The sequence below is a fragment of the Penicillium malachiteum genome (assembly GCF_028827825.1).
Source record: "Penicillium malachiteum strain IBT 17515 chromosome Unknown utg000003l:1.0-4950554.0:1.0-4952489.0, whole genome shotgun sequence".
In the NCBI taxonomy this organism is placed as follows: Eukaryota; Fungi; Ascomycota; class Eurotiomycetes; order Eurotiales; family Aspergillaceae; genus Penicillium; species Penicillium malachiteum.
The window spans coordinates 1,551,683-1,576,954 of NW_026643096.1; the positions used below are offsets into that span (position 1 = coordinate 1,551,683).

General features: G+C 48.2%; 9 protein-coding genes across 9 annotated transcripts; 4 read left to right on the plus strand and 5 right to left on the minus strand.

Moving 5' to 3' along the window:
• Positions 1-755: 755 nt before the first annotated feature.
• N7483_006912 (putative eukaryotic translation initiation factor 3 subunit EifCl) lies at positions 756-2,318 on the plus strand (the record flags this gene model as incomplete). Its single annotated transcript, XM_057090349.1, has 2 exons — positions 756-1,061; positions 1,197-2,318. The coding sequence occupies 2 exons, from the start codon at positions 756-758 to the stop codon at positions 2,316-2,318; spliced, it is 1,428 nt and encodes a 475-aa protein (XP_056945090.1).
• Positions 2,319-2,990: 672 nt separating this feature from the next.
• N7483_006913 (HesB/IscA family protein) lies at positions 2,991-4,037 on the minus strand (the record flags this gene model as incomplete). Its single annotated transcript, XM_057090350.1, has 2 exons — positions 2,991-3,356; positions 3,714-4,037. 2 exons carry the CDS (start codon positions 4,035-4,037, stop codon positions 2,991-2,993), a joined length of 690 nt encoding a protein of 229 aa, XP_056945091.1.
• An 825-nt stretch (positions 4,038-4,862) lies between these two features.
• Positions 4,863-6,192, plus strand: N7483_006914 (uncharacterized protein; the record flags this gene model as incomplete). The annotated part of the gene is made up of 5 exons (XM_057090351.1): positions 4,863-4,888; positions 4,988-5,132; positions 5,209-5,518; positions 5,592-5,741; positions 5,810-6,192. The coding sequence occupies 5 exons, from the start codon at positions 4,863-4,865 to the stop codon at positions 6,190-6,192; spliced, it is 1,014 nt and encodes a 337-aa protein (XP_056945092.1).
• A 292-nt stretch (positions 6,193-6,484) lies between these two features.
• On the minus strand, positions 6,485-7,503 carry N7483_006915 (short-chain dehydrogenases/reductase; the record flags this gene model as incomplete). Its single annotated transcript, XM_057090352.1, has 2 exons — positions 6,485-7,066; positions 7,201-7,503. The coding sequence occupies 2 exons, from the start codon at positions 7,501-7,503 to the stop codon at positions 6,485-6,487; spliced, it is 885 nt and encodes a 294-aa protein (XP_056945093.1).
• Positions 7,504-8,315: 812 nt separating this feature from the next.
• bna5-1 (kynureninase) lies at positions 8,316-12,111 on the plus strand (the record flags this gene model as incomplete). The annotated part of the gene is made up of 8 exons (XM_057090353.1): positions 8,316-8,511; positions 8,568-8,914; positions 8,969-9,279; positions 9,304-9,449; positions 9,527-9,594; positions 9,704-9,952; positions 10,461-10,721; positions 10,831-12,111. The coding sequence occupies 8 exons, from the start codon at positions 8,316-8,318 to the stop codon at positions 12,109-12,111; spliced, it is 2,859 nt and encodes a 952-aa protein (XP_056945094.1).
• Positions 12,112-12,353: 242 nt separating this feature from the next.
• N7483_006917 (ER membrane protein complex subunit 4) lies at positions 12,354-13,037 on the minus strand (the record flags this gene model as incomplete). The annotated part of the gene is made up of 3 exons (XM_057090354.1): positions 12,354-12,429; positions 12,489-12,835; positions 12,906-13,037. The coding sequence occupies 3 exons, from the start codon at positions 13,035-13,037 to the stop codon at positions 12,354-12,356; spliced, it is 555 nt and encodes a 184-aa protein (XP_056945095.1).
• A 777-nt stretch (positions 13,038-13,814) lies between these two features.
• On the plus strand, positions 13,815-16,302 carry N7483_006918 (putative AP-2 adaptor complex subunit beta; the record flags this gene model as incomplete). Its single annotated transcript, XM_057090355.1, has 5 exons — positions 13,815-14,062; positions 14,141-14,216; positions 14,279-14,643; positions 14,699-15,127; positions 15,186-16,302. The coding sequence occupies 5 exons, from the start codon at positions 13,815-13,817 to the stop codon at positions 16,300-16,302; spliced, it is 2,235 nt and encodes a 744-aa protein (XP_056945096.1).
• A 374-nt stretch (positions 16,303-16,676) lies between these two features.
• Positions 16,677-18,142, minus strand: cwc25 (U2-type spliceosomal complex subunit CWC25; the record flags this gene model as incomplete). The annotated part of the gene is made up of 3 exons (XM_057090356.1): positions 16,677-17,296; positions 17,363-18,018; positions 18,117-18,142. The coding sequence occupies 3 exons, from the start codon at positions 18,140-18,142 to the stop codon at positions 16,677-16,679; spliced, it is 1,302 nt and encodes a 433-aa protein (XP_056945097.1).
• Positions 18,143-20,596: 2,454 nt separating this feature from the next.
• On the minus strand, positions 20,597-24,337 carry N7483_006920 (SH3 domain protein; the record flags this gene model as incomplete). The annotated part of the gene is made up of 4 exons (XM_057090357.1): positions 20,597-21,879; positions 21,941-22,407; positions 22,458-22,539; positions 22,606-24,337. 4 exons carry the CDS (start codon positions 24,335-24,337, stop codon positions 20,597-20,599), a joined length of 3,564 nt encoding a protein of 1,187 aa, XP_056945098.1.
• Between the last annotated feature and the right edge of the window lie 935 nt (positions 24,338-25,272).

The following is a 25,272-nucleotide window of genomic DNA, read 5'->3' on the forward strand; positions in this document are numbered from 1 at the left end:
TGATAGTAGACATGCATATGTGGCGTCCGAGTCTCTACTAGTATGGCATGATATATGGATTTTGAGCCATGGATACTATCGGTAAATGTTATTTGTAACCCAATAGGATCGCGGTGGCGCGCACCTGGGCAGCTCTGGAGCACCTGCCTACACTTTCGCCACTGGTACTTAGGTAGTAGTAATATCATAGTTTTCAAATGTGTAGTTCGTAGGTCTCTATTGAATGTAGAAGTCTAGTAAAATCCCATTTTTATCCAAAAAAAACACCATGATTTTTGATATTCATGTAGCAAACGAAGCAGGCTCACGAATCAACTGGCTAGTACGGAGTACATGATATGCCTTTGGAACTAGACCTTACATATAGTACCTAGGTAGAGATAGGGATTTTACCTTCAAATTCCAGTCCAATAATATCTTCAAAGGTTTTATTAAGTAATTCAAGTAAAAAACCCCAGTACTTCAGGGCTAATATAGTCAAAAGACTCAAAACATAGTATACTGTAAGTGCATAAAGCATAAATCTTAGTCAGCATATGATTTTATGCGCAGATAAGATAAGCACAAACAGCGAAGCGAAAACCCTCAAAATTCAACTTCGGGTGGTAAATCCCACAGGCCGACGACGTGCAACCCCCACACCCATCTCTTGCCTCCGCTCCTTGCCGTCATCTCGGCATCTTGAATCAGAGAATTTCTGTCTTTGGTTCTATTTCACCTCGCAACCCCTCCGTTCCTCCTACGACCCTCCCACAATGTCCTATGAAGACCGCGCCAATGCGCGCCCCAACCTGAACGATGAGTCCGATGTTGAGGAGGAGGCTCTGGTCAACGACTACCGTGAGCAGGTCAACTACGATGATAGCATGAGCGAGCTGGACCGCACAACTTCGCTCGGTGGTTCCCAAGCCCAGGATTTGCAGGCACAGCTCGCCGCTGCTGCTACCCCGCTGGAATACCAGGCCACCCTGGAGACCAAGTTCGCCAGTTACGACAACTACTGCAGTCTCTTCCACTACATCCTCAACTCCGAAGGCCCCGTCGATTTGGAAGTTCCCTCGGTAGGTCATTGATGCGATCTTCACCACCCCGTTGAGAAACAAAGAAAATGAACATTTGAGACGGAATTATATTGCGGAGACCAAATGGGAACAACAAAGCTGACCAATTGTTTTTTCTTTCTTTCTACTAATTAGTACTACTGGGCCTGGGATGTTATTGACGAGTTCATCTACCAATTCGAGTCGTTCTGCCGCTACCGTAACCGCGTCGCTCGCACCGGATCCAACGAGGAGGAAGCTCAGCTTCTCCGCGAGAACCCCAACACATGGGGCTGCTACTCTGTGCTGAACGTCCTCTACTCGCTTATTCAGCGCTCCCAGATTAACGAGCAGTTGGCCGCCATCAAGCGTGGTGAGGATCCCGCTGCCGTCGCCGGCGAGTACGGCTCCCGCCCTCTCTACAAGATGCTGGGCTACTTCTCCATCATCGGTCTGCTGCGTGTGCACTGTCTGCTCGGTGACTTCAGCCTGGCCCTGAAGACCCTCGATGACATCGAGCTTAACAAGAAGGCCATGTTCGCCCGTGTGATGGCCGCTCACTTCACTACCTACTACTACGTCGGTTTCTCCTACATGATGATGCGCCGTTACGCCGATGCCATCCGCATGTTCAGCCACATCCTGGTCTACGTTTCCCGGACCAAGAACTTCCAGAAGGGTGGCAACAACTACGATGCCATCGCCAAGAAGAACGACCAGATGTACGCCCTGATCGCCATCTGCGTCGCCCTCCACCCTACCCGTCTGGATGACACCATCCACACTGCCGTCCGCGAGAAGTACGGTGAGCAATTCCACCGCATGCAGCGTGGCGGCCCTGAGGCTCTGCCCGTCTTCGAGGAGTTGTTCCGCTCCGCTTGCCCCAAGTTCATCAGCCCCACTCCTCCTGACTTCGAGAACCCTGCCCACAACGTCGACCCTGTCGACCACCACACCGCCATTTTCATGGATGAGGTTAAGAACACCTTGTTCAACCCCACCATTCGCTCTTACCTGAAGCTGTACACTACCATGGATCTGAAGAAGCTCGCTGGCTTCCTTGAGGTCCAGCCTGAGCAGCTTCGCTCCTGGTTGCTCGTTAACAAGCAGCGCAGCCGCCAGATCCGCTGGGTTGAGGGTGGTCTGCTTGAGGGTGACTCCGTCATCGCCAACGACCTCGACTACGCTCTTGAGGATGACCTGATCCACGTCAGTGAGACCAAGGCTGGTCGTCGCCTTGTGGATTGGTACCTGCGCAACCTTGCTCGTGTCTACTAAGCGCGCACATGGACATGAATCTACACATCCTCTTTAGTCCGGTGTGTACATTTGTTGGTGTCATGTGAGGTTGGAGAAAAAAAAAGTGAAGAATGGACTTCTTACATTGCAAGAAAGAACGGACATGACTCGAGATGATTTTTTTCTTTCATATTATTATCCCGCCCCCCTTGTTTTCCTCATTTTTCATATTGTCCTCATTGCCCTGGTTGCTATATGCCCTTTTTTACAATTTTTTTATTATTTCACAATTTCCTGTGATCTGTTTTTATGTTTGATTCCTGGTCTAAGAAATCCTTATGGATTTAAAAATCAGGGGTTCCGCGATGGTTCAGGAGGGCGTACAATTTCATATTTCCCCCGGTCTGCTGTTCTGCTTCTTTCTCCATGGAGTGACTAACTCTATAAGGAGAGTGTATGAGAGTTGAGGTAGAAAAAAAATAAGACTTGATGAAATGCATAGACCAATTATTATTTCTCTGACCTGCCACTTAATGAGATAAATACACCACAAACACATAATTCAGACCAAAGAGAAGAATATTCAAAGGAGAAGAGGGTATCAATGCAATTTGACCTATCTATTCACCACACAAATGCCCATATTTGTACACGCAGGAAAAAGAGGAAGCTAGTTAAGCACAATCCAAAGGTAATGTTGCTTTAATGCAATTAACTCATCACATCAAAACTCGTGCCACAGCCACAGTTGCTTGTAGCACGGGGGTTGTCCACAATCTTAAACTGACTTCCAATCAACTCGGTGGTGTAATCGACAGTGCTACCAGACAACAACTCCAGTGAGGGTTCATCCATAACGACCTTAGCTTGTCCGGCAGAACTAACCGCTGCACCCTCTGCTTCGCCCTCGAAGATGGTGTCTTCTTCAGCGTCGATCTTGGATGCCGATTCGAGAGACATCATGTACTGGAAACCATGGCAGCCACCGCTAGTGACAGTGATTCTGAGGTGGTGGTAAGGATTCTCCTCCTTTGTAGCAGCAGGAGAAGATGTCGGGTCGGTAATTTCACGTAAACGCTGGAGACTGTTAGATTGATACCAAAAGATAAAACAAGACGAGCAAAACAACAAAGCAGAAGAAGCAATAAAAAAATGCAAAAAAGAAGAGGACATACAACAGTCAGGATTCGCATGTGGTCACCCACCATACTACTAACTGACCGGCGTGTGGCTTAAGTACGGCTGAGCGGACGGGAAGCCCTGTTCTCCACACCCTGTGGTCGTATGTGCTTGGATGATCCTTGAACTAGCTTAAGCCGGTCCCCGGACTTTCCCCTCATCCAATGCACAACAAGACAACAGCTTCACATTCATGCAAAGCGAAGCAAAGCGAAGCAAAGGGAAACAAGTCACATGAACAAATTGTGAACCTACCTCCACAGCTCGATCAGAGATACCAATCATGAGTGTTTCTCCATTTTCTCCGGTTCGCGGGTTTTGTAGGACCTTGGTGCTGGCTGGGCGAACAGCCGATGATGAAAATGATGCAACAGGTGAACGCAGGAATGATCGCAAGGCAGAGGATCCGGGCACAGATGACTGAAACGATGGTCCGGAGGTAATCAGTGGTTTCTGGTGACGAGCGACTTCGCCGACGGGGAATGAAGAGAGACGTGCGGTCGGCTGAGAGGATAGGAACCGGCCCGGTCGCTGGGACAGCTTGCGGACAGGCGATGAACCTCGCATAGCTCGATTCATGTTGAAATATCACAATTGCTCTCTTTTAGAAACTTGTTGGAAGGAGAAAGATGGCTTTCAGACTTGATCGCATTGCTCATCTACAGATATCGGTTTGTTGGATCGGCAGTGGCGCGATTGGTCAGCCTGGGAGGCGGCAGCGAGGGCGGTGGCAGAATCAACTCTATTGACCCAAATCGCGGGGTGTTGAAGGTTGCATTCTTCTATAGATGATATGGGTATCTCTTATACACTGCAGGCAAAGTTCATTGCAGTGCTAATTGATAAAGCAGATTCATACTCCAGACTAATAGCCTTTTCATTTGCAGACAACAAAAGTGTGATTTATATCAAAAAAAACCACATCTTTGCTTCACGTTCATGTAGCAGTATGAAACGAGACATCCATGGTGGATTCAATATTGATCGAGGTTATCCCAATTCTAGAGGAAACTGTGAATTGTGAGCCTGGTGCACATTATGGTCAGAAGCAACTTGAAGTTCCTCGCGGAACAATTACTGTAAAGGCAATGATAGCCGCTGCAGTAAGCTTCGCCTGAATAGCTGGATGTGGCAAAGAAGCCGCTATTCCACCGAAAAGGGTACTCGATTCGAGGATTGTGGGGTGCACTCCCGCAAGGCTCCCCTCCATCTGTTCATTGTCTCTTAAATTCATTTGTCCTTTCTCTAATCTTGGAAACATCTTCAATCCCTCGTTTTTGATTGTGGTCGAAGTTAGAACATAGAGCCATAGATCGATTCTCAGCCTTTCAACCCTATCTAGTCTTTGAGCATCTGTTATACTTATCATATTTTTGTCAAAATGGGAAGCGCTTCTACTCAATCATGGCTGGATGTTCTTTCCACGCAGCGTGAGTATCAACTTCATACTTGGACTGGTGGTGATTCATTGCTAATTCAAATATAGTCAATGTGGACCTCGACTACATGGACCCAGCTTTCACGCTCAGTCTTCTTCCTGTCATACCAAATGATGTGACCAGCAACCAATTCATTGTTCATGAGCGGATGTGTCATCCTGATAATGAACAACTTCTGATGGATGTTGCGAAAGAGTACAAAGACGCTGGCTGGCTGGCAATTTACACCCGAGTGGTAAGTTCATTCCAATGTTCTTCTCATATATTAGTTGATATACCGATATTGGGACACTTCTTAATGGTGTTTTTAGGCTGTCTTGATGTGCAAGGCAAATATTGACAATATCAAAGGCCGGGTTCTCCTTCAAACTCTGCCGTCTTGTGCTTATAACACTGAGAAAACCGTGGAACACGCTCGGATGTATGCACGCGAATTCGAAAATGTCGGTATTTTGAAGGATCGCTTTTGCATCAAGATCCCTGTCACTGGTCCTGCGTTGAGCGCATGCCCAATTCTCCTCCAGGAAGGAATCCGTACCCTCGGCACTGCAGTCTTCAGTGTTCACCAAGCAATAGCAGCAAGCCAAGCTGGTTGCTTGTACATCAGCCCTTACTACAATGGTAAATTGCTTTCAAACTTGTTGGATTACCAGCTTGTAGATCAATTTGAAGCTGACAATAAACATTTAAACAGACATTGCGACCCACCTTGATCTCACACTGTGGCCAAAGTCTGCCGATCCTGCGCGCCTACATCCATTCTCATCTCGGTTTATCCAGATAGTTGAGATTTATAAGCAGATGTACAAGGAGACAAAGAGCAGCACTTCATCAAGCATGCTGGGTATGTACATCAGTAACCGTATCGCCACTATGCTATAACTGACCATTCTCTTAGCTTTTTATCCGCAGAAGAAGCCATGGCAGCTGGTGAAATCGGTTGTCACTCAGCAACTATCCCTCACCAAGTAATGTTGGAGCTGTCGCAGCGCCCATATGATAGCTCGCAACAGCCTGGACAAGGTCTCCCCAAGCCACCTCATCCTTACAAGGATGCGGCTCTCACACCCTCCCGGCTTCAAGAGATTGCCAAGGTTGACCCGCTTACACCTGGTTGGGATGGAGTGTTGGCAGCTACTGATGTAGATTACTTGGCGAACAATGGGGCACAGTTGGATCTTGAAAACGAGAACGATCCTGAAACTAAGAAGCGACTTGCTGAGGCTCTTGAGGCTTTTGTGGGGGCTGAGAAGAGAAGCCGGGCTAAAGTCGAGGAGGTGATGAATTCTCTCTAGATCTTTGTGTCTCCGTCAGTTGGACAAGAATCTGCGGACACTTGTAGCGATTTAAATCTACCACCTCATCACACTCAGGAAGCTGGAATGGATTATTCGGCCGACACAGAAGAGCAGGAACAAAAATTATACTCAAGTGCTAGTATTACATAAAGATCTAGATCTGTCATGGAAACAATTCGCCATATCCATAAGCTACCCCAATGAAAAGTGTCTCAACCCTAAAAAGAAACAGTTGCGCCTCTGCATAATTGGTTTTCACAAGCCACCTCTGGAAAATACCCTCAAGGAATCATGCAAAGCTAGTCCCACGCCAGAATTCGGTCGAAGGTGGTTTAGGTGTGCTGCCAGACAATTTCGGGAAATCCCTTTCCTCGGAGCTCAGCCATGAGCGCTTGTTTCGTTGCATCCTTTCCATTGTGGTTAAGAATATAGGTACCTTGACCTGAGTTCGTGGGTGCGAAGTTGGGGAAGGTCGATAGCCAGGTATTCCATTCGCTACTCTCCTCACCGAGATGGAGATCGGTTTCAACAAAAATCCAATCACTGCACCCATCAAAAATCCAACGCTGGTCTTCATGAGAGGGGTGGCCATGATACCTGGGAAGACGTGGAGGAAGCTGATTGATGGATTCTGGGCAGCGAGTTTTTCAAAAGCGAGGGAGGTCATCGATGCTGGGTAGCCGTTGCCAGCAGAAAGAGAGAATTTCTCCAGGTCCAAGTTGTCCTCTTCGATCATGATTTCTTTACCAGCAGCCAGGATGCTAATTACGCGGGAATTTCTAGAAGCTTGAAGGGCAGGTAAGAGATTGACAATGAATCTCATGCGAGAATAGTATCGCAACATATGGTTTTGATCGATCCCAGAATCAGTCTCTGTATTCGTATAAAGTTGTTAGACTGAGTTTCATGGTGGGGACAGGATATTTTGAAGAGTTTAGTAAGCTCTTTTGCTTACCTTTTTTGCTAAATGAGACAGCTCCAGGAGAGAGAAACAGGAGATCTTACTTCAAATTGACTTTTGAGCTCGTTGCAAGCCTTATCGACGAGGCGAAGATTGGAAACATCCACAGATTTGAAGCTGTAAGTACCCCTTGGATTGGCAATTTTCATAGCTTCAATGACTTGAGCACCGGCGACTTCATTGCGGCCGATAATGTGAATAACGGGCTCGTCAACCGCGCTAGCCAATTTAATGGCTGATTGTTTTCCGATGCCGCTGGTCGCTTCAACAAAGACAGCCACCATTTCCGGCTTGAGAGCCTGTAAACCTGCATTCCATTCCCGCACCTGTGTCAAAGTTTGAGCCATTGTGAAAGTTTCGGTGATTCTTCTTTACTCGTGCGCTGCGAAGGACTTGAGAAGAGAATGGAGTGTTGAAAGGGTTAAGCGGATCTTTTGTATCGATTATTGAAGAATTGAAACTGAAAAGAATGCGCACTTTAGCGTAGACCCGCGTCTTATTCCCATTATTTGCGAAGTTGCAAGGCCACGAAGGGCAGGTTCAAGTTCAATCTTTACACTAGCGTGCGGAATTCCCCAAGGGTCCACTCTACCGTGACCCGCTATGGATCTATGCTTATATCGTGGGCCACATTCTTCAGAGTCGGTGCTCTGAACCGTCAACTGGTATGACACATTGATATTCTTAAATATCGCATTGACGGGAATTCGGAAGGATTCGTACTGAGAGACCAGTTCAACAAGTTTGTTACCAAAATTGCTGTTGAGACCGTTGTGCCACTGGGCATACAAGTAGCCCGAATGATTTTGCCGCAAATTTTTGAATCTCGATAAGTTTCAATATAACTTGAACTGAAGCAACTTTGGAGGCTGTCATAACGAGCAATCATCCTTTCGTCAAATGCACTCTCAGTCCTAGATTCTCTAGGCATTTATGAACGTTCAAGTTGGTGCTGTCAGTTGGGATGACTCCGAGTCCTGGGCAAGAGCGGGAAGTAGTGGCAGAATATATAACCAGGAAATCAATCGCGGGGTTATTGATGGAGTTCTCCAGCACTTGAGATTTCTCTTGTTCAAACGTTTCTCATTTCAAAAACGCGGGGAGTTGGCAGATTGAAACGTGATAGAACTGAAAGACAATTATCTCGCCAATTCACAAGATGGGTTCGCGGCAACATCTTCGTGAGATGAAATCAGGACCCCCACTTCCATACCATGATGATATTCGAGCCTACACAAGGGAATATGCGGCGGCTCTTGACGAGAAAGATCCACTCCGTCACTTTCGAGATGAGTTTATCATTCCCTCCAAGAAAGATCTTAAGCGAACTACGTTGGTAGCCGGCGCTAGTGCAGGTAAGCATCACGCGAATTAATTCCCGATTTGAGACAGCCATTGATTTAGAATTAAGAAAGCGACGAAGCCTCAGATGATAGATGTATCTACTTCTGTGGCAACTCCCTCGGTGTGCAGCCTCGTAGCACACGCAGTTACATTGAACAGTACTTGCGAACGTGGGCAACAAAGGGTGTGATGGGTCATTTTGTGCCACATGAAGATCAGCTACTTCCTCCTTTCGTTGACGTCGATACTGCCGGGTCAAAGTCGATGGCTCCTATCGTGGGAGCATTGCAGAGTGAGGTTGCAGTCATGGGTACATTGACTGCCAATCTTCATTTTCTCATGTCTAGCTTTTACCGTCCTACCCAAGAAAAGTACAAAATTATTCTGGAAGGCAAGGCTTTTCCTAGTGACCATGTACGTTGCGTGATAACCAGAATTGCTTGAAGATTCTTCTAATGTAGACCACAGTATGCAGTCGAATCTCAAATTCAGCACCACAACCTCGATCCAAAGGACGCAATGGTGTTGATTGAGCCAGAAAACCTGGATTATCCCATCTTGACTACCGAGCAGATCCTGAAGGTGATTGATGATAATGCCTCCAGTACAGCCCTGGTGTTGCTTTCTGCAATCCAGTTCTATACCGGTCAATATTTCGATATCGAACGTATCACAGCTCATGCTCACTCTAAGGGCATCCTTATTGGCTGGGACTGTGCGCATGCCGCTGGAAACGTAGATCTGCGCCTGCATGACTGGAATGTGGACTTTGCAGCATGGTGCACCTACAAATATATCAACAGCGGACCAGGCGGAATGGCGGCACTATTTGTTCACGAGCGGCATGGGAATGTAGATGAAAAACAGACCGGCGACGATGTATCATTTCGACCCCGTTTATCTGGCTGGTGGGGACATGATAGCAAGACACGCTTCAAGATGGAAAATAGTACGTGATTATTCGAAATTCGTTGCCAAGAGAAAAAGAAAACATGCATAGATATGCTGACTATCTGCCGAATTCAGAATTCATGCCCCAACCTGGCGCAGCGGGATTCCAGCTTTCCAATCCTTCAGTGCTTGACATAAACGCTGTCATTTCTTCTCTCGAGATCTTCAACCGAGCGAGTATGAAGGAGATTCGACAAAAATCTTTGAACATTACTGGCTACCTTGAGCATCTGCTACTGAAATACCCCCTAGATTGCCCCCCCTGAAGACAAGCCCTTCACTCTCATCACTCCCTCCAACCCAGCGGAAAGAGGTGCCCAACTGAGCTTGAGGCTTCAACCTGGATTGCTCGACCATGTGCTCCATCATTTAGAAGAAAATGGGGTTGTCATCGATGAACGCAAACCCGATGTGGTTCGAGTAGCACCAGCGCCATTGTATAACACCTACGTGGAAGCCTGGGAATTTTGCCAAATTTTTCTGGAGGCATGTCGAGAAGCTGTCAAAGCTCGCCAATAAGCATGCCTCAACATGTACTGCATACCTGTTTTGAATAATCAAAATCTATCAGTTGACTTGACTTGAGGTTACAAGCAATCAAAGAGGATGCCTCATCACACTCATTCTCAGAAGTACTTTTTACTAGGTATGTCCCTTGAAGTCATACTAATGAATTCGTGCTCCTACTAGTAAAATCAAATTATATCATACGGAGTACAGCTTACTCCGTAGGGATGATTGATAAGACCCGCTTTGTAGAACAGGTTCGGCTACTCGGCAATGTACCGGCGCCACAATTGCCTTCAATTGGAAGAAATTTCAAATATTGCAATTTCAGGCCCTACATTCCAACTCTTTACGTTTAGTCACCATCAGTAGATCCAGAAAACAGGTATGATGTTGCAGAACCTGTGATTTGCTCTGCCGATCTCGGAATTTGGAGACTTTTCTTTTCTTTGGAGTTTCCCATCTGAGCATCTATACCCGTTATCTGTGGATGGATCTCTAGATATCAATGGAAAAAACAACACTCTCTCCTGATTTAGAGAACCCACAAGATCAGGGTACGGGAAACCGCCCTATAGAGGTTGGCGATGTTGACTATTCAGTATTCACACGAAGCCAGAAGCGATTTATCGTGTTTATGGCATCATGGGCGGGGTTTTTCTCACCAGTCTCCTCACAGATCTACTTCCCAGCACTGAATACTCTGGCTAAAGATCTTCATGTTTCCAATTCATTGATTAATTTGACACTCACGAGTTACATGGTTCGTTATCTCTACATCCAAAGAAAAAAATATAACTGAATCGAAATTCAAAAGACATACCTCTTGAATCACCGTCTCGGGGACTTGACTGACTCGCCGAACCGTGCAGATTTTCCAAGGCTTATCGCCGATGTTCATCGGAGACTTCGCCGATAAAGCTGGCAGACGACCAGCATACTTGATATGCTTCACGATTTATAATGCCGCCAATATTGGACTTGCGCTGCAGAATAACTATGCAGCACTGTTCGTCCTGCGATGTCTGCAGAGTGCAGGAAGTAGCACTACCATCGCTCTATCCTCTGGTGTGGTCTCCGATGTCGCTACGGCATCCGAGAGAGGCTCCTATATGGGATTTGTCACAGCAGGCTCCCTCTTAGGTCCTTCGATTGGTCCTGTAATCGGAGGCCTGTTAGCACAGTATCTCGGATGGAGGGCGATTTTCTGGTTTCTGTTGATCTTCTCCGGATCTTTCCTCATCCCATTCATCATATTCTTCCCTGAAACGGCCCGTGGTGTTGTGGGAGATGGATCCCTACCAGCCCAGAAATGGAATATGTCTTTGCTGAATTACCTTCAATCTCGCAAGGCTCGAGAGGAAGATGTCGTCCCAGCAACAAGGCCAGAAAAGCGAAAACTTGGTTTCCCAAATCCTTACAAGACTCTCGCCATCGTTTTCCAGAAGGATACCAGCATCATTCTGCTGTGTAATGCGATCCTTTTCGCCGGGTTCTATGATATCAGTGCGACGATTCCTTCGATCTATAAAGACTTATATGGGCTAGATGATCTCCAAATCGGCCTGTGTTATATCCCATTCGGTCTTGGATCTAGCCTCGCTTCTCTCTTGAATGGCAAATTTCTAGACTTCAATTATCGACGTCTGGCAAAGCGACTGGATTTCCCGTTGGTCAACAATCGCTTTGTAGACCTGCGCAATTTTCCTATTGAGAAAGCTCGCCTCGAGATTGCGTTTCCGTTGCTGACGATAGCAAGTCTATGTATTATAGCTTTTGGATGGTGCTTGGACTATGGGGTTCATCTTGCTGCACCAACCACCATTTTGTTCTTCACGGGACTGACGCTTACCGGATCATTTAATACTGTCAGCACGATTCTAGTTGATCTATATCCTACTCAGGCTGCCAAGGCTACAGCTGCGAATAACTTCGTTCGGTGTTTACTTGGAGCCGGGGCCACGGCCGTTATTGATCTGATGCTGTCTGCCATGGGTCGTGGCTGGTGTTTCACGTTCATTGCATTCGTGATGTTGTGTACATCACCTTTGCTTTGGATTGTGATTCATTATGGTCCCCAGTGGCGTGAGGAGCGTCGACTTAAGGAAGAGGCTCGGAAGCTCAGTACCGCGCCAAGCAACGAGATGTCATGAGAGAATGCAACTGTCAAGGCTGAGTAAGTCTTGCATGCATGCTACGAAGAAGTGTGCTCTATTGAAGTTTACGAAATTATGATCAATTGGTTGAAAATATTGCATCAAGCCATGTCTATACCCTGTCTCAGATTCAAATATCTCATATACATACTCTCAGAGACTATCATCAAACTTCTGCTAATGCGAATTTGCGGTATATTGTATTATCGATCCAAAGCTCTCCGTGCGAGCAGAGCTTATCACCTAAAGGCAAAGTAAGCTCGCTCCAGGGGCTGTCGTTCCGACTCCCATGCCAGCCAATCTGATCTCGTTGTCCTAGAAGAGAGTTAGTACTTGGGATCAACGTAGTCTCTCCAAAACAATTTATAACATACGGCAAAAGACCCATAGCATTGACTTTCCAGATTCCCAGGGCTAGTAGTCCCAGCTGTACAAGCACATAGACGGCCTTCACACCCATCAAACGCCCGCGGGTCGAAGGAGTCTCAAATTTCGCAAACACGGCGTTGGTACCGATCAAACCCTGAATAGGACCCTTGAACAACATAAAGACCATCATGATACTGAAGATCTGGAGACTGTTGCCGGACATGTACATCATGATTGCGTTCATCGGGATCTGCTTGGAGGGAGCGATGGCGATCTCCCACGCCTTCTTGAGCTTCAAGGTGTCGGTATCTTCGGGCTTCTTTTCGATCGGTTGTTTCTGCTGCTGCTTCTGCTGTTTATTTGTTAGAACTTTTCTCGAGTAGACTTCAATAATCGAGCTGTATCCGTATTGGCTATCTTACCTGTTTACCTGCCCGGCTGGAGAAGCCTGGTGGATCCGGAATACTGGCAGCGGCCTTGGTAGGACGTGGCATAGGGGAGTTCAGCCCAACAACCCATTGTGGTGGAGGGGGAGGTGGAAGAGGCGACGACATAGTTTTAATATGATGAGGTTGTAGACCTGGAGATGGTGGTGGTGGAAGGTCAAAAGATCGTAAAGGTGGGAAATGGGGCGTGCACCTTGGAGTTTCCCTCCGCAGCTTCTCCCACTCCGCCTTGGACTCTCCTTTCTCTCCTGAAATCATCACCTTTTCTACTTTCCACACAATTCTCCAATCTCCGTTCAATTTGGCCTCTTACATTTGGTCATGCCAAATCAATGATTTCCATCACTTATTAAACCAATCCTGTTGTGGTGTAGTGACAAAAGTCCCGATTTCGCGCCCTTTTCTCGAACGCTTACCCTCGACCCTATACACCTTCGTCCCTATTCCGGCCAGAACCGTCACAACTCGTTGAAATACAAATACTTTTCTTACTCTCTTACTACTCTCCAAACCTTCTGATATTTCCTTTGAATCTCATTTTGACTCTCGACGATCGCCAACTCAATTGTCGCATGTGATTGATTGCACGGCCGCTAGAACTCAAGCCACTGATACAAAGGAACCGCCCGTTAAGGAATTACTGCGATTCGTCCAGCAACCATGAGTTCCGGGGGAGATGCGAAGTTGTTCGCTAGGGTACGTACCGTGTCTGATCGTCTGATTTCCAACCCAAAAGTCCGAAAGTGACTTCCTCCCCTCTTCCCCGCACACCAGGATGCTTCTTGCGCTTTTAATGCGATGGCCTTTGGCGGGCTTCGCAGCGCTATATAGCCTGTTACTACCTATTTTCTTGTCATGTTCATACCCCCACATCCCACTGGCCCCATGTTTATCGGATTCTCCCCATATGCTCCTACCTATGGCTCACATTTTCCGCGTACTGCACAGGGCAAGGTTGCCGAGTTGCGAACCGAGCTGCAAAGCGGCGGCAAGAAAGACAAGAATTACTCGGCCAAAAAGATCGCCTTGAAGAAGATCGTTGCGAATATGACTATGAGCAATAATGATATGGTTGCGCTGTTCCCCGATGTCATCGAGTGCATGAACCTGCCAAGTTTGGAGATTAAGAAGATGTACGTTGCCGTCTTATACGTGATTATTCTAATGTCGTCAACACTCGACAAAAGAAGCTTTCGCTAATATGAAAACAGGTGCTTCTTGTTCTTGGTGAACTATTCCAGGATGAAGCCAGAGGTCGCCTTGAAGGCACTACCTACTCTAGTCGAGGTATGGCCTCTATTTTTGGATCATAACTGAATCCATAGAAAAGTCGCTGATATTATTGATAGGATATGGGAGACAATAACCCTCTAGTCCGAGCGCTTGCCCTACGAACTATCTCATATGTCCATGTGCGCGAATTCGTTGAAGCAACGTTCCAACCTCTCAAGCGCCTCATGCAGGACAATGATCCTTACGTCCGCAAAACAGCTGCCTTTTGCGTCGCAAAACTCTACGAACACGATAAGAAAACGGTGGAAAATTCCGATTTGATTGATCGCTTGAATCGAATGCTTAAAGATGAGAACCCGACAGTCGTCTCCAGCGTGCTGGCTTCGTTGGTGGATATCTGGGGTCGAAGTGAATCGATCTCGTTGACCATCGACTATACCAGTGCTTCCAAGCTGGTCTCGATTTTACCGGACTGCTCTGAGTATGACTGCTCTAATTCTGAAATCCCAAATTAGGTGTGCTGACAATGTGTATAGATGGGGTCAAACCTACATTCTCGAAGCCTTGATGTCTTATGTTCCCCAGGACACTGCCGAAGCACTTCTGCTGGCCGAGCGAGTAACTCCACGGCTATCTCATTCAAATTCTGCAGTCGTTCTCACTTCCTGCCGTGTAATCCTCTACTTAATGAACTACATCTCCGACAAAAAGCACATTACCTCACTAAGCAAGAAAATGTCACCGCCTCTCGTCACTCTCCTCGCCAAACCCCCAGAGATCCAGTACCTCGCTTTGCGGAATGCCATCCTCATCCTCCAAAAGAGACCTGAAGTTCTGCGAAATGACATCCGGGTATTCTTCTGCAATTATAACGACCCCATCTACGTCAAGGTGACAAAGCTGGAGTTGATGTTCATGCTGACCACTAAAGATAATATCTCGGTGGTCCTAGCGGAGCTCCGAGAGTCAGTCCTCCTTTCCTCGACCTGAATTCTACAATTTCTTTTGCTGACAATACTCTAGATATGCCACTGAAATCGATGTCCATTTTGTGCGCAAGGCAGTCCGTGCCATTGGAAAACTTGCAATCAAGATCGAGTCAGCCGCGAAACAATGTATCGATACATTGTTAGAACTGGTGGATGCAAAGATTCCCTACATTGTTCAAGAGGCCACAGTTGTGATTCGCAACATTTTCCGCAAATACCCCAACCAATATGAGAGCATCATCAGCCACGTGATACGCAACATTGACGACCTGGACGAGCCCGAGGCAAAGGCAGCCATTATCTGGATCATCGGTCAATATGCAGACCGAATCGACAATTCAGACGGTCTTCTACAAGATTACTTGGCTACCTTCCACGACGAAACGATCGAAGTGCAGCTAGCTTTGCTCACAGCCACCGTCAAGCTTTTCATTCAACGGCCGACCAAGGGTCAGCAGCTCGTGCCCCAGGTGCTGAAGTGGTGCACGGAGGAAACAGATGATCCCGATCTACGAGATCGTGGCTACATGTACTGGCGTCTTCTTTCGACCGACCCCGCAACCGCGAAGCAAGTCGTCATGGGCCAGAAGCCGCCTATCACAGCCGAAAGCGAGAAACTCGACCCTCGCACACTGGAGGAACTCTGTTTGAACGTTGGCACTCTCGCCACCGTCTACCTGAAGCCCATCCATCAGGTGTTCCGCGCAGCGCGACCTCGTCGTTTACAACCCAGTCCGGCTCTCCAAAGACCCCGCATCGAGGATGGCACCGCCAGCATGCTTGAATACAACCCTCCCACAGCCAACGTCGCTCCAGCATCAACTAGTAATAGTGGCCTTGCCACAATCACTACAACGGGCAACCCGATCAGTCCGATCAATGCTCCTCCTCCGCCCAGCTTCCCTCTTGGCGTCGACCCTACTGCTGGCACGGGTACAAGCCCCGGTTCTGCTGCTATCAACGCGGCAGATTCCTATTTCAATGGCATTGGATCGCAGCAAATGGCTCAAATGAACCTAGGCGGTCGTGATGATGGTGATATAGGTGGTGGTGGTGCCCAAAATCAATATGTCGTGACGCAAAACTCCCAGCAGGTCTACCAGGGCCAACTAGCTGGTGGAGCAGCTACGGGTGAGTTGCTGCTACTCTAACTCCTCTCTCGTGAGATGGATTCGAGGGTCCATGGACTGTAATTGTAGATAAGAAAATGTTGCGTCATGTTATTCATACGAGTTGACATAGCATAGGGAATGGTTCATCTTTAATTTTTATACTTCGTGTTTATTGTTTTCAACAGTCTACCGGCACTTTTGGGGATCTTTCATATTGGTTTCTACGGTTCTACTTTGAATAATGCTGTTTCAAAGTTCAAATATCAATACCAACTGGTGGTCTTTTAAAATTGGATATCGTCGCTAAGAAACTGAGTGTATTGAATACACAGGATAAAGCCCAGCTCATAAAGGGTAAGTTGTAATACACAGTAAAAAGGAGAACTTGATGTTCCATATGACATAAATGACCCTTATTCGTCTTCCATCTTGGACAAACCACCACGACTGCGACGGATACGTTCGTCGAGGCTATCTTCTTGCACACGCTTGTGAACTTGAGACATGAACGCACCGCGGTCTGATCGTAGCCGATCATCGGCTTCCTTCTCTGCTGCCTCCTTTTCACTGATATCATCAATGCGCTGACGTCTCTCCGACTCCAGTTCAGTTGCGTTGGATTGCATTTCCGCTAGTTTGCGTGCTCGCTCCTCTTCTAGCGCCTTAGGGTCAGGTCTGGGCTGTGCTGGGCGAGGCGCCCGTCCAGAGTCGCGCCGGTTCTGATTATTGTTGTAATCGCGTCGAGGATAGTCCCGGCGGTTGTCTTGATTATGGACACGGTCACTTCGATCTTGGTTAGGGCGTGGATTAGGGCGTGGAGAAGGACTGCGTCGACGAGGAGACGAGCGGCGAGGAGATCGAGTACGCTCTTTATCATTGTCACGGTTGCGCTCGCGCTCGCGATCATGTTCTTGGTCTCGTTTGCTATCTCGGTCTTGGTGGTCGTGACGGCTTGACTTTGAATTTCTTCTGTCGCGCTCATCGCGGTAGTCGTGGTATCGTTCCCGGTCGCGGTCATCACGACGGTCTCGATCTTCCCCACGACAGCGGTCATGGTCACGGTCTCTCTCACTGCGATGTCTGCGCGAAGATCTCTCACCATCCGCGGGAGCGGGAGATCGAGACCGACGCCGATGCGATGAGCGATGACTTCTCTCCCGGTCCCCCTCATCACTGTAGCGTCTTCTCTTTGAGTCATGGTCACGATCGCGATGTCTGCGTTCGCGATCCCGGTCCCGATCTCCGTCCCGCTTGCTTCCCCGCCGCTCTTCTCTCTCCTTCTTCTTAATAGCCTCCTTCATCAAAGCCTCTTGAGCTGCCTGTTCCCGCTTTCGAATCTCCAGAAGCGGATCAGCCATAACCTTTGACATGGTATCTCTGGCAGATCCAATAGAAGGGCCCTGCGCCGCAGCTTGCGCAGCATTAGCACCGACTAAATCTGCACCCTTTTCCAGTTTCGCGGTATCAGGATCTTTCTTTAGTAGGATGCCGTCGATTCGTCGCTTGCCGAGTAGGTATCCTTCCATCTCTTCGGAATAGTGGCCCGTCGCGCTAGAAGGTGCTTGGTACATCCAGTCGACGCGGTTGTGTTGCTTCTGTTTGCCGGAGGCTTCTTGTAGACGCTGGAGTTCTTGGATCTGACGCTCTTCTTCACGTTCGCGGCGGAGTTGATCGACTTTTTTGCGCTCCTCCAGGGCTTTCTGCTCCTGTGACCAGACGCGCTCCTGGTTGCGCAGGAGGGAGGGGTGCCATGACCTGTTGGATGGGTTAGTGAGGTTTCTTCTTGCGTGGCGCTGGGGACGATTCTGGTTGCTTGAAATTATCCAGGGAGAATCTTAGTGGAATTAACTCACTTCTTCAGGTTCAGATCACCACCCATATTGACGGCTGTGTATGGTAGAAAGCTTGGGGTGGAGAGAAAGTGAGAGGTTGGAGGTTAGACTCGAGACCCGATATGGAAGTTGCGCTTGAAGGTAGCCTCAGGCAGAACGCATCTCTCATGTGATTGGTGCCTTTGTGCCTTAACGTGATCGGTAAGCGAGTGGCCAATGTAAGCGAGTGGCCACCCTACCCAAGTTATTTCTACTTTTTTAAGATTATCTCAACCACAACGCCGTTAAATTGTCTAATCTGTAGCTATACACATATTTCGCTTATGTCCTAACTCGCCACATTTACCACACTTGGGTGGGCGCCGTGCTACCGGAGTATATGAAGCCTGCTGTGCTGCGACCATTGCTGGTGTTCTAGCTTGGAAGAGCTGGTTATGAGCTTGTTCGTGCTCCTGAGCTTCCTGAACAGATACACCGGCATCATATTCAACCCATCTATTAACACGAGTACGCTTTTGTCTTTGAATAGCGTTTGCAGCTCGTAGTTGCTTATTCTCTTGCTCAAGTAGTATACCATTATGCATCGCAATTTGACAGCCTTTGATAAGCTGATTTAATGCAGTGTGTGATGGTGATGGTGCGCTATTTGAGCGTTGCTTGAGAAAAGCTTTAATAGAAGATGCTTGTTTTAAAAGCTCATGAACATTTGCAGGTGTATGTGGGCAAAAAGCACTTGATTGGCTGCCACGGCTTCCAGGGGGGTGTAGGTGTTCGAAGTTGAATATTTAGCTTAGAAAGTACTCTTTGAGGATCAAATGGTACAATTCCAGATGCTTGGAAGCTATTTTTGATTATAGATAGCTTAAAAGCATTAGTACGAGCTTGTGGATAAGCTAGTAAAAAATCAAGGTTGTCGATATGGTTGATCCCAACTCGCATCTTTTGGCCGATTAAATCACCATATGAATGTTTTAATACTGCAAAACATCCAATATCAAGAGGCTGAAGAAGATGTGATGAATGTGCTGGCATACAAATTGGTATAATTTGATGATCAGCACAAATCTGATCAAATTGTGGTGTAAGATGGCTTCCATGCCCATCAAGAATTAAAAGTCGATATTGCCCATGCGTACGACTAGTTGTTAATGGAATAAAGTGTTGTTGAAGCCAGCGAAGGCCTATTTCATCACTTGTCCATCCATTAGGACTAACTTCAAAGCGCCAATCAGATGGAAGGTCTGTAAACCATGCTTGGTTATATCGTTTACTTTTGAAAATGAGTGTTGGTGGAAGCGCCCATCCAGAAGTATTGATTGATTCGATTGCAGTTACCCACTCACGATTTCCAGGCTGCAAAACTGATCTCCGACCGTAGTATTCTGCTCGGGTAATCACTTTCTGTGCTGAGCAAAGCCCTATTGCGAATCCAGTCTCGTCAAAGTTATAGATATCATCTGCGAGGATACCATATTGCTGGATTGTGGTTTGGACTAAATCAAACCATTCTTGAATGATTTTTGGATCCTCTTGTTGCGCTCGTTGGTAGTCATATCGTCGTGAATAGCGAGATTTAAGCTCTGGATGACGTTGAGTAAAGTTATATACCCATTTTTCACCAACAGTTTGAATATGGATAGAACCACGCTTAGCAAGTAGAATATTTGCCATTTCTCGTACGTGAGCTTGTGTCGGGGCAGCTCCACGTGAATCAAGAGACAATATCCGTTGCTTAAGCGATTCCTCTTCAAGTTGGGTCAATTTATGACCATTTGCGCGAGTATCAGCTCGAAAAGTATCACCGGTGATACGGCGACGGAGGGTTGTACGAGGTACATCAAATCGATGTGCAGCTTCGGCAACAGACCGTATTTCTTCGTTTTTGATAGCTTGTATAGCTAACAAGATACGCCCTTCTTGTTCGGCTAATTTTTTAGCCTGTCGAATACGATCTGGAGGCATGGTGGTTGATAGAAAAGAGGTGCATGAAACGGGACGCGAAAAAAATTAGGTGGGGTGGCCACTCGCTTACATTGGCCACTCGCTTACCGATCACGTTAATTACTCGACACCTAAATTTCAAGGCTTATTACTGAACTACATAGTCACATAGAATCTTGAACTTTGTGTTGGTAGAATCAAATGAATACATTGCAAATAGGTACAGGTAATGTAGAATGAAAGGGGAAGTCATAATAGAGGAGAAACTCATCATGCAGCATCTGCGAGGATGGCGACGAAAGAAAAAAGAGGGTGCACGCTCGCTCAATTCTCCAAAGAACAAAAGAGCAACCATCCCGCATCTTCCTCATTAACATATGAGCAGGATGGCCAAAAGGGGGGAAGCAGTTGACAGAGAAATAAAAAAAATGGGGGAGACGATAGGACACATATGAAGATAAAAAAGTGACAAGCATCACTCATACACAAGTCCACCACCTCCAAGGCTAATCTATGCCGGCAAGTACAGGCATCCCAGTGCATACTGAGACCTCGTAGACTTATTTGGTACTTTCCCAACCGACCCAGCTGCGTGGCATAACTCGCCAGACCTTGCACTCGCCACTGCGCATGTCATTCAGCTTGAAGCTCTCCATCTTGACCTTCTTGCTTTCACGACCCTGCTCCCAGGCGCGAATCTTCTTCTTGGTACCATCCCAATCCACAACAATACCAACGTGGTCAGGCTTGCCCACCTCAGAACTGTACTTCTGATGCATAGTACCACGATGACCTTGGAATCGAGCGTTGCGGAAGCTCACAATGTCACCAGCGCGAATCTCGTCATTCTGCGAGACCGAGGCATTGGCTAGGTTAGAGTAAACCAAAGCACCATATGCTCGGTTGCCCACAGGGAGCAATGCATCGTTCAGAGGGTTCAGTAGCTGCTGAATAAGAGTCAAGGGAGTTCCATCTCCAACGGTGGAGTTTTGGAAGGAGGTCACTGATTCTGCAATCCGAGTACCGATTTGATTATGCGCCTGTTCCAATTGATCCTGGCGAGGCTGAAGTGGAGGAGGCTCATGGCGCTGTTCCAAAGAGACATCCGCAGGGTTCCTGGAATCGAACTGGACTGCTATAACGGTTTGGGAATAATCGATGAATAAAATATAGATATCCTTGGATATGGTAGTCTTTCCGCCTCGCTTGCTGGAGGAAGATTCCTCAACTTCGAAAAGAACATCTTTACGGCCTTGAAGAGACGGTGGCAAGGTATTGGGTTGAGTCCACCAAAGAGTGTGCTCGGCGAAATCCACATCAATGGCAATGTACCCTTGGTCGATGGAAGGTCGAGAGACATCCATGGATCGCCGGACATTAGCAGGGCCTCTCGCCATGTCCATAGATGGACGCCCACTGCGCGCTGCAGAGGGAGATGGCATAGGCGGAACCTGGCTTTGAGGTAGTGGCGCCACCAGAGATGGACGTTTCTCGTGCTTGGGTACAGGGGGTGCCTCGTTCAATGGGCTTTGAATAGGGGACTCATCGTACAAATCATCATAGCTCTCAGTGGGAGGGAGCGGAGGAGGTGCTTCAGGCCGTCCACTGGGAGGAGGCGGAGGGGTAGGCATACCATGACGAGGATCAGCATAGTTAAATGGATCATACTCGTCAGCATATTCATCAGTCGACGGCTCTCTGCCTGGAGGTGGTGGAGGGGGACCCCGAGGAGTATCCATAGAAGCGCGGGCATTACGAGGAGGTTGGCTTGGGGGTAGCGGCGGAGCTCCTCTGGGAGCGGCAGTAGGAGGAAGAAGCTGAGGGGGGGCGTGATTCAAGAGGACTGCGAGGGGATTGTAGAGAATAATCATCGGTCATTGTGCCTTCATCAAAGCTCGAATCACGTTCGTGTGATCTCAGAGCATCCTTGTGCTTGACACCAGACGCAATATCAGTGTCGTAATCACCATCGTACTCAGTGACCTCTCCTTCAACATCCTCACCAGCTTGACGAGGAGCAGCAATAGCACTGCTGCGGCTATCAGCAGTGGAACGTCGACGTGGCTGGCTTGGAGGTGGTGGAGGAGGAGCACGGCTCTGCGCCGGCGGCATGGGTGGATTCATTGGAATTGGGGGCGGTGCACGACTGGCTCTCTTTTCAGCAGTCGACGTAGGAGGCATGGGAGGTGGGGTGTCATAGGTTGATGAACGGCGAGAATCCAGGTAATCGGGGATTGCAGGGGCAGACACCTCTTTAGGGGATCCCAAAGACAAATTCTTTGCATGAATGGATAATTCATCATCGGATTCATTGCCCTCCTCAATACCCGATGGCCTGGGCGGAGGAGGAGCAGGACGACCTGACCGTACACTGTTAGTTTGATTCCTTTCAAAACAGTGAATTCCATCAGTAAAACCTACCACCAGGGACTGGAGGAGGAGAACCCATTTGCTCCGTGGGCACTGGTCGAGCTTCTAGGGGGGAAGGACGGAGCCGCTCGTTCTGTGAAGTGTAAGTTTTTGAAACATATTGCATTGACAATAGATATATGGGGGATCGATATCTTACCACGAGTGGGAGGAACAGGAGGACGGTCGAATGATGAACGTGGAGGAGCAGCCTCAGTAACAACCTCTTCAACATCGGGAACCTCTTGTGGACCATGCTGTTCAGTGACAGCAGGCACAACAGGCTCCTCTTCTTCCTTTTCAACATCAACTGGGGGAGCCGGTTTGCTGCTCACGTTCATGCCAGGAAGGGGAATCATTTGAATCGGAGCCGCATTGTTCGGGCTTATCGGATCAGCTTCAGCAAGCCTCTTCTCGGACTCGCCAGGAGTCTTGGGCTTGCGTGCAGGGCCACCCATGCCGGGCAAACCACCCGGAGGACCGAAAAGTCCCATCATACCCATACCGCCACTCATCTTTGCCATTCTCTCGCGAAGTTCCATCCTGCGTCTGGTTTCGGGGTCCATTTCTTCTTCCTCTTCTGCTGCCTCCTCTTCTTCAGCTTCCTCTGGCTCGTCCCCCTGTTCAACCGTGCGAGCTGGCGGAGGTGGTACGTGACGTGGACGCTCTTCCTCATCATCTTTGCTTGCAGATGTCTCTCCAGCATCCTCAGAGTCTGCCGCGGCGGAGTAGTCGGCATCGTTTGATTCACTGGCGATCTCCTCTTGAGGGGAGAACGGAGGAGGTAAAGTAGGAGGAGCTCTGGCTCTCAATGTATCAACACTGGCATCTCGAGCAGTAGTTGGTGCATCTATGGGAGAGGCCTCTTGCTCCTCTTCCAGTTCATCATCAGCTGGGATCGGCTCTACAGGTTGCTCAACGGGTTTCTTTGGAGGCCTGGGCTTCTCCTTCTTCTGAGCAGCCTCAGCGTGACGCTGGGCTTGTTCAAGTTGTTGCTTTTGAAGAAGAGCAATGCGATCCTTGAGGCTGGTGGGTTTGGGCTGATCCTCGGCACCCTCTCCGGACTCCTGCACTGGGGGTGGAGGCGGCGGCCGACTCTCCGAAACAGGTGGTTCACGAGCAAGCTGTTCCTTAACCTCCGGGTCTTCCTCTCGCTTGTAAATCTTGGCTGCAGGCTGACTTGGAGGAGCCACGTAGAAGTCTTTGCTTGGAGGCGGAGCAACGAACTGCTTCTTGACAAAGGAAGACGGATGGTGACCACTGGGCTTAATGGGAGCGAGCGGTGCAGCTGCAGATTTGTTAAAAGCAGCAATGCGATCCTTGAACGAGTTACCTGAGGGCTTCTCCGCCACCGCCGGGGGTGGGGGCTTTGAAGATGCCTTGGTTGGAGGCGGGGCTGGAGCAGCCGCCGGCACAGCAGCGGGGACGGGAACTGGGGCAGGAACAGGCTGGGGAGGAGAGGGCTGGAATTCAGCAACACGTGGACTTGAGGGTAGGACTGGAGATTGAGGAGCTGGAGGTTGCTGAGGAGCTGGCTCTGGCTCTTCCTCCTCCTCCTCCTCTTGAGCCTGTGCGGGAACCTCCGGTTCTGGTTGAATTGGGCTCTCCGTCACAGCTGGAGTTGGTTCCATAGGTGTTGGTTCCGGTTCCTTCTTCTGCCTGGTAGGTCGTGCGGGTCGGGGAGGCGCCGGCGGCTCATATTTCTCGACAAAGTTCTTAGGGAAAATGCCCTCTTGCTTGGCCCCCGAGCCGTCCGTGTACACTCCGTAGTACCACTCCGCATCCTCCTCGGCGGTGACGGTTACGATTTGGCCGATTGGGAAGCTAAGGTCGTCATCGTGGCCCGAACTGTACTCGAAGACCGCTCGAACGGTGAAAGGTGGGGTGGACATCTGGCAAGTTCGACCACGTTTGGGGAAGAGGTCTAAGAGAGAACGCTAAACACCAAGTGTGTAACGACAATCGGGGAAGAACTGTACAGAACCGAGCACCAGCTCCAGTACGTTCAGCATGCAGTGAGTTTGAAATGTTTGATAGACTGATTGTTTGTTGAAAGGAAAGGATTTCGCCTGAAGACCAGTCAGCGTGGGGATGGAACTTAACTGGTGCCTAGGAGTAGGAGATGAGGGGGGGGGGGGGCTTTGGTGGAGAAGGGTAGACCTTGGGGGGAAACAAACCGATGGAGATCCAGGGGAATCGATCACCCTCAACAGCTCAAGAGGATTGATCAATACACAAAGATAATGTGTTAGAAGACAGAATCTCCGAATCGGATGGGTAGAGGGGGGTGGAAAGGAAGGTGTGAGGTGTGGTCGTCACTTGGCGGGATGAGGAACAGGCTCCACTGACGATCAGCGGCTAATAAGAGAAACCTGGGCGCAACTGGAGTATTAGTCGATTTTATATATGGATTATATTAGGGGGAGATTTCTAGTAGAGAATTAGAAAAAAATTTACAACAAATTTTAATTTATAAACTCTTAGCGTCAGGGGTGGTTATAGCTATGTCCCGTGTCCTGCAATAAGGTCCACGAGTACGGAGTTATGACGATGCAGCTTCCCGGATTTCTGGGCAAAAAAAAGACGACTTAATTTTAGAAATTATATATGATCATCTTTAAAATATGTATTGTTAAATTTAGGTATTTTATTTTATGAATATTATAATAAATGACAACTCATCTCTTATATACCCAATACACCCCCGCTTCAGCCCAAGCTGTTCCCTTATTGCATTAAAATCCTGGGGTTTGATTGGCGTTGGTAATTCTTTGGGACCAAAACCCGCAAAACCAAACTTCACATATACTTGACCTTGACCATACTC